General features: G+C 43.6%; 1 protein-coding gene across 3 annotated transcripts; it reads left to right on the forward strand.

The window, feature by feature from the left end:
* Positions 1-224: 224 nt before the first annotated feature.
* LOC118087782 (uncharacterized) lies at positions 225-10,724 on the forward strand. Of its 3 annotated transcripts, none has more exons than XM_035120762.3 (7): positions 225-446; positions 2,947-3,434; positions 4,928-4,979; positions 7,490-7,677; positions 8,493-8,651; positions 9,228-9,338; positions 10,285-10,535. In XM_035120762.3, exons 2-7 carry the CDS (start codon positions 3,276-3,278, stop codon positions 10,396-10,398), a joined length of 783 nt encoding a protein of 260 aa, XP_034976653.1. In that variant the 5' UTR covers positions 225-446; positions 2,947-3,275; the 3' UTR covers positions 10,399-10,535. The 3 variants fall into 3 exon arrangements, with proteins under 3 accessions (XP_034976653.1, XP_088527184.1, XP_088527183.1); XM_088671057.1 differs by lacking the exon at positions 225-446 and adding an exon at positions 10,565-10,724 and having other exon boundaries at positions 3,185-3,434; positions 10,285-10,440; XM_088671058.1 differs by lacking the exon at positions 225-446 and having other exon boundaries at positions 3,182-3,434; positions 9,228-9,307.
* The last annotated feature ends 414 nt before the right edge of the window (positions 10,725-11,138 follow it).

An 11,138-nucleotide genomic window follows, 5' to 3' on the forward strand; every position in this document is an offset into this window, starting at 1 on the left:
CTGAGGCATAACTTAAGCATCATTGAACTCAGTAGGACTTGCTTCTCAGCCGACATGCGCAAGATTCTGCTGCTAATCTACTTTCTACTTCTGTCGTAATTACAGGTATAAAATGTCAATGTTTGCCTTTAAGATTGGTGGTTTGAACCGTGTTGCTATGGCCACCAGTGGAGGGGCAAATATTTAACCATGTGTGTATACTGTAGTAGGGTTTTACAGGACTGGTGAAAGATGGTTGGATTTAGGCTTCTTTTGAGAAACGAGTGACACAGGCTACCCCACTTTCTTAGATTTAGAATCAGTGGGGACAATTGCCCAGACTTCACTCTTCACAGCCTAACAGAACAAGAGAGAGAAGAGAAGAGAAGAGAAGAGAAGAGAAGAGAAGAGAAGAGAAGAGAAGAGAAGAGAAGAGAAGCAAGTTGACTTGTTCTAGGATATGCAAGGTACTATTTAAATTGTAAAGAAATGACCCTAGAGACATATGTTAAAGAAAGGACAGATAGAGTCTGATTCTTTCATTGAAAGAATTGACAGTGACCTAACAATGGCACCAAAAATACAGAAAACTGTCAAAAGATACCCAAGAGCTTCTCTCTGATTTCACTTTGCAGCTATTTCTAGTAAAAAAGATCTTAAATTAAATATGACTTATCTTTGGAAGAAAAAGTGACAGAACTGACAGGAAAGATAAAAGAACTAAAACAGCTTCTGAAGCATTTAATATGTCAATGAAGTCTTTAAAAAAAGCCTTTTTTAAATGGAAGAGGCTATACATTAAATAGATGCCCAGCTTGAGTAACTGGAAAACAGATCTCGGATCAAATTTGAAGGCCAGATGGGATGAAGAAGGTCTGGAGAAACAAAATATGATGGGCAGATTGGTTCTCTAAACAATTCACTGAAATTGGTCTCACTGTAGATCAAATTGAATATGCCCATTGAGCCCTAGCCTAGTCCCAAAGCCTAAAGAAGGATTTCTCACATAGGACATAATCATTAATTCACAAACAGTGCTATAAAGGAACATCTTGAAACTGACTAGGCAAATTGACCAGATAAAGTTGAAGGGGACATAGACTGAACTTTACCAAAACTTGAAGCCTATGACTGCAAAAAAAAAGACATCCACTATATTTCTGCACAGCTAAATTTAGTGAGGCTAACATCAGATACAAATGTGGATTTCCTTTTATGCTGTGGTCTTTCATGACACATGCTGCTGAGAACAAGATGCAGGTTGCAGATATTTTTGACTGGAGGCTTAACACTCCAAAAGACAAGAAAAAGAAATGTGAAATGAAAACTGAAAATTACAATTCCCTTGTTAGAATCAGCTGTTAAAATATACCTTGTTATTTTGGACTAATACTTGTATTCTCTGCTGAGCTTTTGTCTGCAAAATGGCAGTTTTATTGTAAGATACAGTATATGTTTATTGTTTGTAGGTTGAGCGGGAGGTTGCCTCTGGTCTCTGGTTATGGAGGTTTCTCTGTTTACAGTACTTCTTTTTATTCCTGTTAACAGGATCTCTCTCTACTACATTTAGGGAACCTTCACCAATTCATCTTAAAAATGTTTTGCCTCCAGGTTGGGCTGTTGTAAAATGGTGATCTTGACTTAAACAGTGAGGTCTGGAGATGGTGAGGAGCAAAGGAGCATGGAGGAAGTTTAGATAGGATTATGAAGTGTCCATTTGTTCAGGGTACATGGTATCAAAGTGAGTTATGAACCATTTTATATACTTGGCTATAACATAGATTTAATCACAAGGATTAGCTCAAGCACACAACAACTTTTAAAATATGAATTGAAGCTAAAAATCAGAAAGGTTAAATTGATTGGTTACAATGACATCATTGTATAAGATAAAAATGTTTAGTGTAAGGGGGTTGGCTTCACTGATTAAAAGAAGGCTCATTTTGAGTCTTTTTTTTTTAAAAAAAAAACCAAGCCAGACATACTGTTCTTATATGAAACCATAGCTGTCAAGTTTTCCCCTTTCTTGCAAGGAATCCTATTCAGCATAAGGGAATTTCTCTTTATAAAAGGGAGAACTTGACAGCTATGTATGAAACCCATTGTGAAAACGTCATGTTAACAAGATGTTTGCCCTCTAGAAGGTTGCTGAGATGCAAGTGTCCTCCTTGTTCCGAAAAAGTCCCCCCCCCACATTCTAAACAGTTAAGAGCCATTTGACAATGGATGCAACCTATTCCCAAAGGAGGTGAATGAGCTCAAGATTATTGGAGATCTTCAAACAAATCCCCATTTGTTGCATCAAGCAGGATGTTGGATCATATTGCCTTCCATTAGAAGATGCTTCCCCCTACTTTTTGCTTATGTACACATGGGTTGCTTAAAACAGTGAGATTATTTGGGGGCCTGGGGGGCTTGCTGTGTTTCAAGTTGCATTTGCACACTGCTGTCCAGGGAGGGGGATGGGATGTCTTCACTTACCTATTGGGAGGTGTTGCAGGGGAGGGAAAACCAAACTCCTATTCAGTAAGCTGTCATCTACACACCTGCAAATGACGTCCCAAATGTAAACACCTTAACCTCAAAGTGGATGTAGGTTACAGTTTCAAATTGGATTTTTGTTGGGGGGAAGCAGGCCTTTTCTTGGGGGGGGGGAGCAAAACCTGAGTTGGCGATGTATTGTTATTGATTTTTACTTACTGGGGGCAGCTGCCCCCCTGGCTACGCCCATGGAAGCTGGTTTGAAGGAATATACACTGAACAGAAATATATCTCACAAACTTACAAGAGGAAAGATAGTGATTGTCTACAATTTCAAACACCAGGCAGTGGGAGCAGGTTAGATCCCGAGTAAACAGCAACAGCCTTAGATGATATATTGGCATGAGCAGCTGTTTCACCCATGCTGGGCCTACAGAGGAACACGGGAAATTATCTTACACTGAGTCAGACTGTTTCTCCTTCCAGCTCAGTATTGTCTACACTGACTGGCAGCAGCGGTTCTCCAGGATTTCAGAGAGGTTCTCTCCCAGCGAGGATGCCTGAGATTGTACGTGGATCCTTCTGTATGCAAAGCAGATGCTCTGCCACTGAGGCACGCCTTCCGCAAAGTGCAGAGTACCCCTTCTTTTACACTGTTATCAAAAATCACAGTCTTTAGGCTGCGAGGAAAGGCTCCAGTTCCCGCAAGCGGCCCCAGGGGGGCGGTGTGTGGCGGGTAGTAGAGAAGGCGTGAAGGGTGTTGTCCCACAGGCAGGTTTTCTGTCGGAGGCAGTCCCGGGCCGGCGGTGCAGCAGATGCTCATGGACATGGAGGGCTTGGGAGCGCGCAGCGTCTTGGTGACCGGAGCCAACCGTGGCATCGGCCTGGAGATGGTTCGCCAGCTCCTGGATATGCCCAGCCCGCCGCAGTGGCTCTTTGCCTGCAGCCGGTCTCCGGACGGGGAGCGCGGACAGGTGAGAGGCTCAAGCCCCAAGATGGGCTGCTTGGGAGCCGCTTCTTTAGGGGCGGAGGAGGGTTCTCGGAAGCAAGTCCCGCTTTGGTCCCTGGGGCTTAGTCTCCGGTAAACTGGCGCAGGAATGCAGCCTTGGTCGGTGGGAAGCCCCATTGAATTGAGCAGGGTTTATTTCCGAGAAAACGGGTGGAGATTGGGGCTGGTCGGGTGACTGGGAATTGAGGGAAGGAGGAAGAGCAGCACTTTCCGGGAATCAAAGCGTAGGAGGCGGGAAGTTATATTGCACTAGTTATCGCTGTCACCTGTTAGGTAGGAACTTTCACCCCAAAAACGTGTTGAAGCAAGGCGAAGGATATCATTACTCATTGTGTTTATTTAAACTCCTAGGTTAGCTAAAAGCTCAAGAAGAGGGGTATAAAGTAAGCTTGAGCAGAAAACTGGAGATGAACCTTGAATTATCAGTCTCATCAGCACTGGCATGAGACTTTGATTGAATGCATTTATAGCAAGGAAAGTAGCCAAGAACCAGCCATGGTGGAAAGCACTTTTAGGCTGAAATCCTTTATACACTTCACCAATGAGTAAGTCTCATTTAAATTAATGAGGCTTTCTTTGGAGTAAGATGTGCATAGGGAAGCTTTTAATGTGTGTTTAGGGAAGCTTTTGATGTTTGACGGACTATTGTATTTTAATATTTTGTTGGAAGCCACCCAGAGTAGCTGGGGAAACCCAGCCAGATGGGCGGGGTAAGATTAATAAATTATTATTATTATTATTATTATTATTATTATTATTATTATTATTATTATTATGACTGCACTGTTAGTAGACCATGGTTTTATAATCTTCACCATAGTTCATTAGAACAATCTCTCTCTCTCTCTCTCTCTCTCTCTCTCACTCTCTCTCTCTCTCTCTCTCTCTCACACACACACACACACAGAGAGAGAGAGAGAGAGAGAGAGAGAGAGAGAGAGAGAGAGAGAGAGAGAGAGCTAGCTATTGGTAAGTAATTGTTTTATACTGAGAAAACAGTACTGAGCTAGATAATGATCAGTCTCACTTGTATAGCATCATTAAAGGCAAATATGTAATGAAACAAGGTGTGAAATCATTAAGAGTTGGTTATCCACAAATCATTCTTATGACAACGTTAATCTAAAATTGTCTTGACCTCCCAGCTGCCAATGCAAAACCACCATATTCATGATCAATATTTTATTTGAATGCAAAATATTGCTATGCCCGTCAGTCTTCCAATCGTGTCAGAGCACTTAGACCCACTTCAAGAATCAGTAGGGATAGAAAAAGTCCAAACATGTTTTAATTCCTACTTATTCCAATGAGTGCTTAAATATGGCTGGATCATCCTCAGTATTTTGTTAATAATAATAATAATAATACCCTGAAGTAATAGGGCATACTCCAACAGCAGCCTACCTAACATAATTTTACTTCTTAATGTTTATTGTCCTGCTCTTTATGTCTTTTCAGGAACTGAGGAAATTGGCTTCCAGTCATCCAAACCTTGTGATAGTGAAGTTGGGTATGCCTTCTCTCCCACTTACCTTTTAGCCTTCATACAGCCAGCCAATAGTATTGGGACTCTTCCACTTTCACTCCTCTCCCTTCATTAGCAGCAAACCCTTCTGTATCATTCCATCTTCTCCCCAAAGGATGGAGGAAATAGCCTCTTGGTTTGGATCCTGGTAGCTAGAGATCTGTGCCCTTTTTCTTCAGTCATTTGCATCTTAGCTGGAATACGGCATTGGCCCACTATAGAGGGAGGAAGTTTAATGCAGTTCCTCCCTCCACAATTTGTAGCTTTTCATAATTCTGTTACCTAGTGTCATGGGTACAGTGGCTACTTTAGAAGTGCAGGGTCCCATCATGATAGTCACAATCATGCCCCCTGGGGAAGAAATGGAGGCAGTGAGAGATTTTACTTTCTTGGGCTCCTTGATCACTGCAGATGGTGACAGCAGTCACGAAATTAAAAGACGCCTGTTTCTTGGGAGAAAAGCAATGACAAACCTAGACAGCATCTTAAAAAGCAGAGCCATCACCTTGCCGACAAAGGTCCGTATAGTTAAAGCTATGGTTTTCCCAGTAGTGATGTATGGAAGTGAGAGCTGGACCATAAAGAAGGCTGATCGCCGAAGAATTGATGCTTTTGAATTATGGTGCTGGAGGAGACTCTTGAGAGTCCCATGGACTGCAAGAAGATCAAACCTATCCATTCTGAAGGAAATCGGCTCTGAGTGCTCACTGGAAGGACAGATCCTGAAGCTGAGGCTCCAATACTTTGGCCACCTCATGAGAAGAGAAGACTCCCTGGAAAAGACCCTGATGTTGGGAAAGATCGAGGGCACCAGGAGAAGGGGACGACAGAGGACGAGATGGTTGGACAGTGTTCTCAAAGCTACGAACATGAGTTTGACCAAACTGCGGGAGGCAGTGGAAGACAGGAGTGCCTGGCGTGCTCTGGTCCATGGGGTCACGAAGAGTCAGACACAACTAAACGACTAAACAACAACAACAAATGAGTACTCTAAACTTCATATATTAGAACAGGAGGTTTTAACCTGCTGCTGCAGAACACCAGGCATCATTCTTGATTTTTTTTTAAAGATAAACCCAGTGATATACAGTAGGCTAATCAGAGAAGAAATAAGAACTCATTCTCACGAAATCCTTTACAAAGCTGAAGACCAGTGTAAGTAAATAGTGCCTTATGATTCTATATATAAAGCATTAAACAAGGGTGCCTCCTGCATATGATTCAATAAACAAAAGCATCTACCAAATTCCAGCCTCCTTTGAAAATGTAGATTATTGCCCATACAGGAAGACAGACGAGTTTACGTACTATATACAGGAGTTTGCATTTTCAAGAGCTTCAAGGGATCTTGAAAAACCATTTCTTCTTGCCAGTCTGTTACTAACAGCTCACGGTTCTCTGACTAACAATGTATTGATCTTCCCTCAAATAAGAATGATGATCCTGATTGCAAGCAGATTACATGTTGCTTCACTGACAATAAACATCAAGAAGCCAGTGGCTTGTGCTTCATTGTCCAAGAAAGGATATAGAGTTGTCACCAACCAAGTTTTACCCATTTTAGTGGATTTTGCCAAATGAACAAAACAAAACACCATTGGGTTACAATGGTTTTGCCCATAACAGAATCTATAATCTTATAGGGGCAAGATAGGTCATTTGGTTTTTTAACTGCATCTGGCCAAAAAAGAAGCTTCAATGGTATTTTCCTGCAGTGTTCCAACAAAAAGTCTGTGTCTCCACCTTTTCTTTTTTGGCTTGCTTCGAAAGCTTATTTGTTGTTCTGAATATAAGTGGGTTCGCTAACACTGTGTGCTCTATGTTAATGGGTTTGTTTTATACTAATAATGGTTTTGTGTTGCACAGTTGTGAATTGGAGTTAGAGATGTAAGGTTTAGTTGGTTATTCTAAAGCAGGCATCCCCAAACTTTGGCCCTCCAGATGTTTTGGACTACAATTCCCATCTTCCCCGACCACTGGTCCTGTTAGTTAGGGATCATGGGAGTTGTAGGCCAAAACATCTGGAGGGCCGCAGTTTGGGGATGCCTGTTCTAAAGCAAGGGTCTCAATGTGTTGCCCTCTGAACACATGGTACTCTCAATTCCCATCAGCCCCCCAAAGCACAGCCAGTTGTCAGGGATGATGGGAGTTTTGCTCTCCAGATGTTGCTGGAATACCACATGGGCCACTCTTGTTCTAAAATGCGTTTGTTAAGAGGTTTTAAAAATATTTAAGGACCGTTTCCAAATTCTTTTTAATGTATAATTCTGTGTAGTTCAGATTACCTCCTGAAGAAGAGAATCAAGTTGGGCATTAACAGCTACAATGAACTTATTGGGAGCGCTTTGAGAACCATTCTTTCTTTTGCATTGCTGTAGCTGAAGTCCATAGATTGTCCCTGCATTTTGTAGGTGGAGTTAGAATGGTCAGAATTGCTCCCAGTGCTCCCCAACTCATCCTGCTTCTAACCATCTCTTTTGTTTCTGCTTTTGCAGATGCTACAAATCTTGCAAGCGTTACAGAAGCTGCAGCATTTGTTGGGGACTACCTGAAAGACACAGGGCTGAATGTGCTAATAAACAATGCTGGCATTTTGAAAGGCATGACGCTAGACACTGTGAGCGAGGAAGACATGGAAGATGTATACAAGACCAATGTGACTGGGCCATTGCTAGTGAGCAAGGTACAGTTGCTTGAGGGTGCAAATGCCTGGCTCGGAGCAGTCAAATGAATCACTTCATCTGATGCATGAAGTGTCTTTTGCAGATACAGTACTGTAAATATATCCAGGGGTTTGTGTGGGGAGTGTAAACAGTTGGGTCAAAAGATCACTAAAAGTAAGAAATGCATGCTACATCAGTTAGGTATATCCTAAATATATGTAAAATAAGCATAATGACCATTCACAATAGAGTGTCAGGGTAATCAAAGTACTCTTCACTGGTTTCTGAATGTAAAGACATGTACGCTTCCTGAAAATTCTGGTAGGAGGGGCCACCATTGACATACTGAATCCATTGCCTAATGAAGGAGTCTCCACAAATCTCAAATATGCTGGAGCCACAGTGGCACGAGAACTGCTGCTGGCTGAACTGCACAAAAAGTTAGCATCAAGCTCCTTGAGCTGCAGGTGCTCTGTCTCCCTTTTCCAAATTCCACGTGTGTAACACGTCGTGCAAACTGAAAAGTTTGTGTCACCTGACTTTGATGCAGGATTTGAATTAGTGAAGTTGAAGTGTTGCTGGGAATAAAAAGGCAGAATAGTGCACTAGCTAGACAACGGTGTCCCATCTTTTTTGGCACAAGAAGAAGGTAGAACAAAATGGGGGAGGAATCATTAACAATGGCTTGAACTTTTTGGGGGGAGGATGGGGTAAAAATGGCATTACTTACAGTACAAGTGTAGATTGTTACATGAGAATAAATACATAAGGCAAATGAAGTGGGCACTGAGTTTTCCTGGATTATTTTCTCTCTTCCTCTCTTTCCTCATTCCAGGCTTTCCTGCCTCTATTAAGGAAGGCAGCCCAAGGAAGTTCGCAGAAGGGGCTGAGCTGCAGCAAGGCAGCTATTGTCAACATCTCCTCTCTATTAGGCTGTATTGAGTTAGTCCCTGCAACCTATTCTAAGCCTGTAATTGCCTACCGCTGCAGCAAGGTAGGTGACATTTCTTGCACCTAGGGAGTGTGCCCTGCTACTGGGCACACTGCCTATCCAAACAAGTGGCTGTATCTAAGGGAGTTCACTGTCCTAGTTTTCTTTTGCAAATATAGGAAACTGGGCCACATCATATTCTATTGATGTGAATTTTAAGAAGTGCAGGTTTGCAAATACAAGTCAGAATTATCAGGGAAGTATGATTTGCAGCAGCTTCCCGCAGAGGGAACGACCAGGGGCATAGGAAGATAGGGGCTGTGGGGGCGGGCCGCCCCAAGCGGCGGGCTCCAAGGGGTGCCATCGCGGGCGCCCACCCCGCCCCCGGAACGTGTGCCATGCCCCTCCGGGAGGCGCAGCACGGCCCTGGAATGCGTGCCACGGCCCTCCGGGAGGCGCACCCCACCCCCAGAACGGGCGACAGCCCTGCCCCCGGTGCCGGAGCATGAAGCTCCACCACTGGGAACGACTCTTTGGCAAGCCTAGGTGGTCCTGCTGATGTTCCACAACAAAAGTGATAGGGCTTTAACCTTTCCATGGTGATGTTTGCTACCCACTTTCTCTCTCTTTCCCTTTCAGGCTGCTCTCAACATGCTGACAATGTGCCAGTCTCTGACTTACAAAGAGGATGGGATTTTGTGTACAGCAGTTCACCCAGGGTGGGTGAAAACAGACATGGGCACCCAGGAGGTGGGTGCCAATTTTTGGGAGGAGCTCCTTTAAAAGATAGTTAAATAACATAAGCAAAGCTATTGAAGATTGTTAGACACAAGGAGACTGCTCTAGCTGAACTGATACATTCCATGGTTGAGCCTCTGAGCTCATGTATGCACCTGCCAGGCAGTCTCTTCTCTTCATCGCCTCCCAGAGGAAAAGGAGAGATAGTTCCAGGTGGGTTGTTTTCCACAGCAGAAAGACCAGCAGGCAGGAAAGTGTGTGCTTGTTTGTCATGGCAGAAGAGGCAAGTGAAGTCAAGGGCTTACATGTGGTGGGATCTAAGGTAAGAGACAGTGGGCTGATGGAATGGTAATGCAGACCAGGTCTGGCTCACAGATTGGTGGTTCCCCATCTCTGCTGTAGGCTAGGTTGGCCAGATTTGGCAATTTTCATGGGCCGCTCTGTTCTCCACTGTGGTCCAGGAGCCACAAGTCTATTTTTCCACCCTTACAGACCTTGTGAGTGAGGTTCTATGATAAAAGCTGCACCAATTATCATGATACATACATTATCAAATATATCCAGGGCATTTTGTACAAAACTCAGAGACACTCAACATTAAACCCTGATTCAGGGTTGAAGGGGGTAGAGTTAGGGTCAAGTTCTCGGCACAGAAAAAGTGCGCCCAAAGGACTCAAAGTGGGCAATGTTGTCAAAGGCTGGCAAGAGGTCGGCACTTTGTGGGGAGCAAGCAAGCCCTCAGCCAGGCAGGGCCTTTTCCAGTGAGACTAGCTGCTTATCCTCTTACAGCCAGATTGGTCGTTGGGGTCAGACAACAGAGCAAAATCTGGTGCTATAAATGTTTAAATGAATGAATGAATAAATGATTCCTTCACACCCAACATGTAGGAGGATAAATCCAGCTGTCCACAAAGAAGAGACATTGGCTGTGCTTCTCACTGCTGTTTGTCTCTCACAGGCTGTCATGACTGTCGATGAGAGCGTGCGAGGGATTCTCCAGGTGCTTCCTAACCTCGCTGATGAGCACAATGGCACTTTAGTTAACTGGAAGGGCAAGAAACTACCTTGGTGAATGTACTGAGTCTCTAGTAGAAACTGCTCTGCCCTCATTATGGTGAGTGGGAACTAGTGGGAACATAGTTGTGCCTATGTATCTGCTATGCTGAATTGCTGATATTTGTTCACAAATAAATACAACTATTGAAGTTATCCTGACTTCTCCTGCTTCTTTTTCTTAGGGCAGACCTGTTGCTAAGTTTCCTCGCACCTTTCCCAAACCCATGGGATACTACAGTGGAGGTATTTCTACAGATCAGTAACAGCCTGAGAGTTAGAGAAGGTGACATTCTGTTTCCAAGACAGATGCTCAGATCATTCAATAAATACTGGAAAGGCAGCATCGCTCAAGTGCCAGAATCACTTTGTAGACCTGATGCTGATATTCATTGCTAACGCAGGAGCAATCTTACCACAAGCTTTGTTCCTGGGCCTAATTTTCACTCTGCTTACTTCATCACTTTAGATTAAGTTGGCTTAACATCTCTTCCAGGAAAATTGATAGAATGCATCAATAAAGGAAAATCCACAAAGCATGTAGAACACGTGGGAGGAAACTTTCTCAACTCAGGGGCCACATTCCCTCAGGGGTAACCTGGCAGCCACATGCCAGTGGTGGGAAGGGCAAGAGGCAAAAGTGGGCAGAGCAATTGATGTGTCTCTTGCCCTTTGTACAATAGGCTACATACTAGCCATTCAAAAGCCACAGGTTGACACATGCATACCTCTCCATCCTCCATCAAGGCAAGCAAAAGG

Source organism: Zootoca vivipara, chromosome 6, assembly GCF_965207765.1.
Source record: "Zootoca vivipara chromosome 6, rZooViv2.hap1.1, whole genome shotgun sequence".
Lineage (NCBI taxonomy): Eukaryota > Metazoa > Chordata > Lepidosauria > Squamata > Lacertidae > Zootoca > Zootoca vivipara.

What these genes read in the sequence shown, in the direction of transcription:
- LOC118087782 (XM_035120762.3), top strand. Translation starts at nt 3,276, where the DNA reads ATGCTCATGGACATGGAGGGCTTGGGAGCGCGCAGCGTCTTGGTGACC. An exon ending in TTGCCTACCGCTGCAGCAAG is followed by an intron (nt 8,652 to 9,227) that starts GTAGGTGACATT and finishes TTTCCCTTTCAG; the next exon opens with GCTGCTCTCAACATGCTGAC. An exon ending in CAGACATGGGCACCCAGGAG is followed by an intron (nt 9,339 to 10,284) that starts GTGGGTGCCAAT and finishes TGTCTCTCACAG; the next exon opens with GCTGTCATGACTGTCGATGA.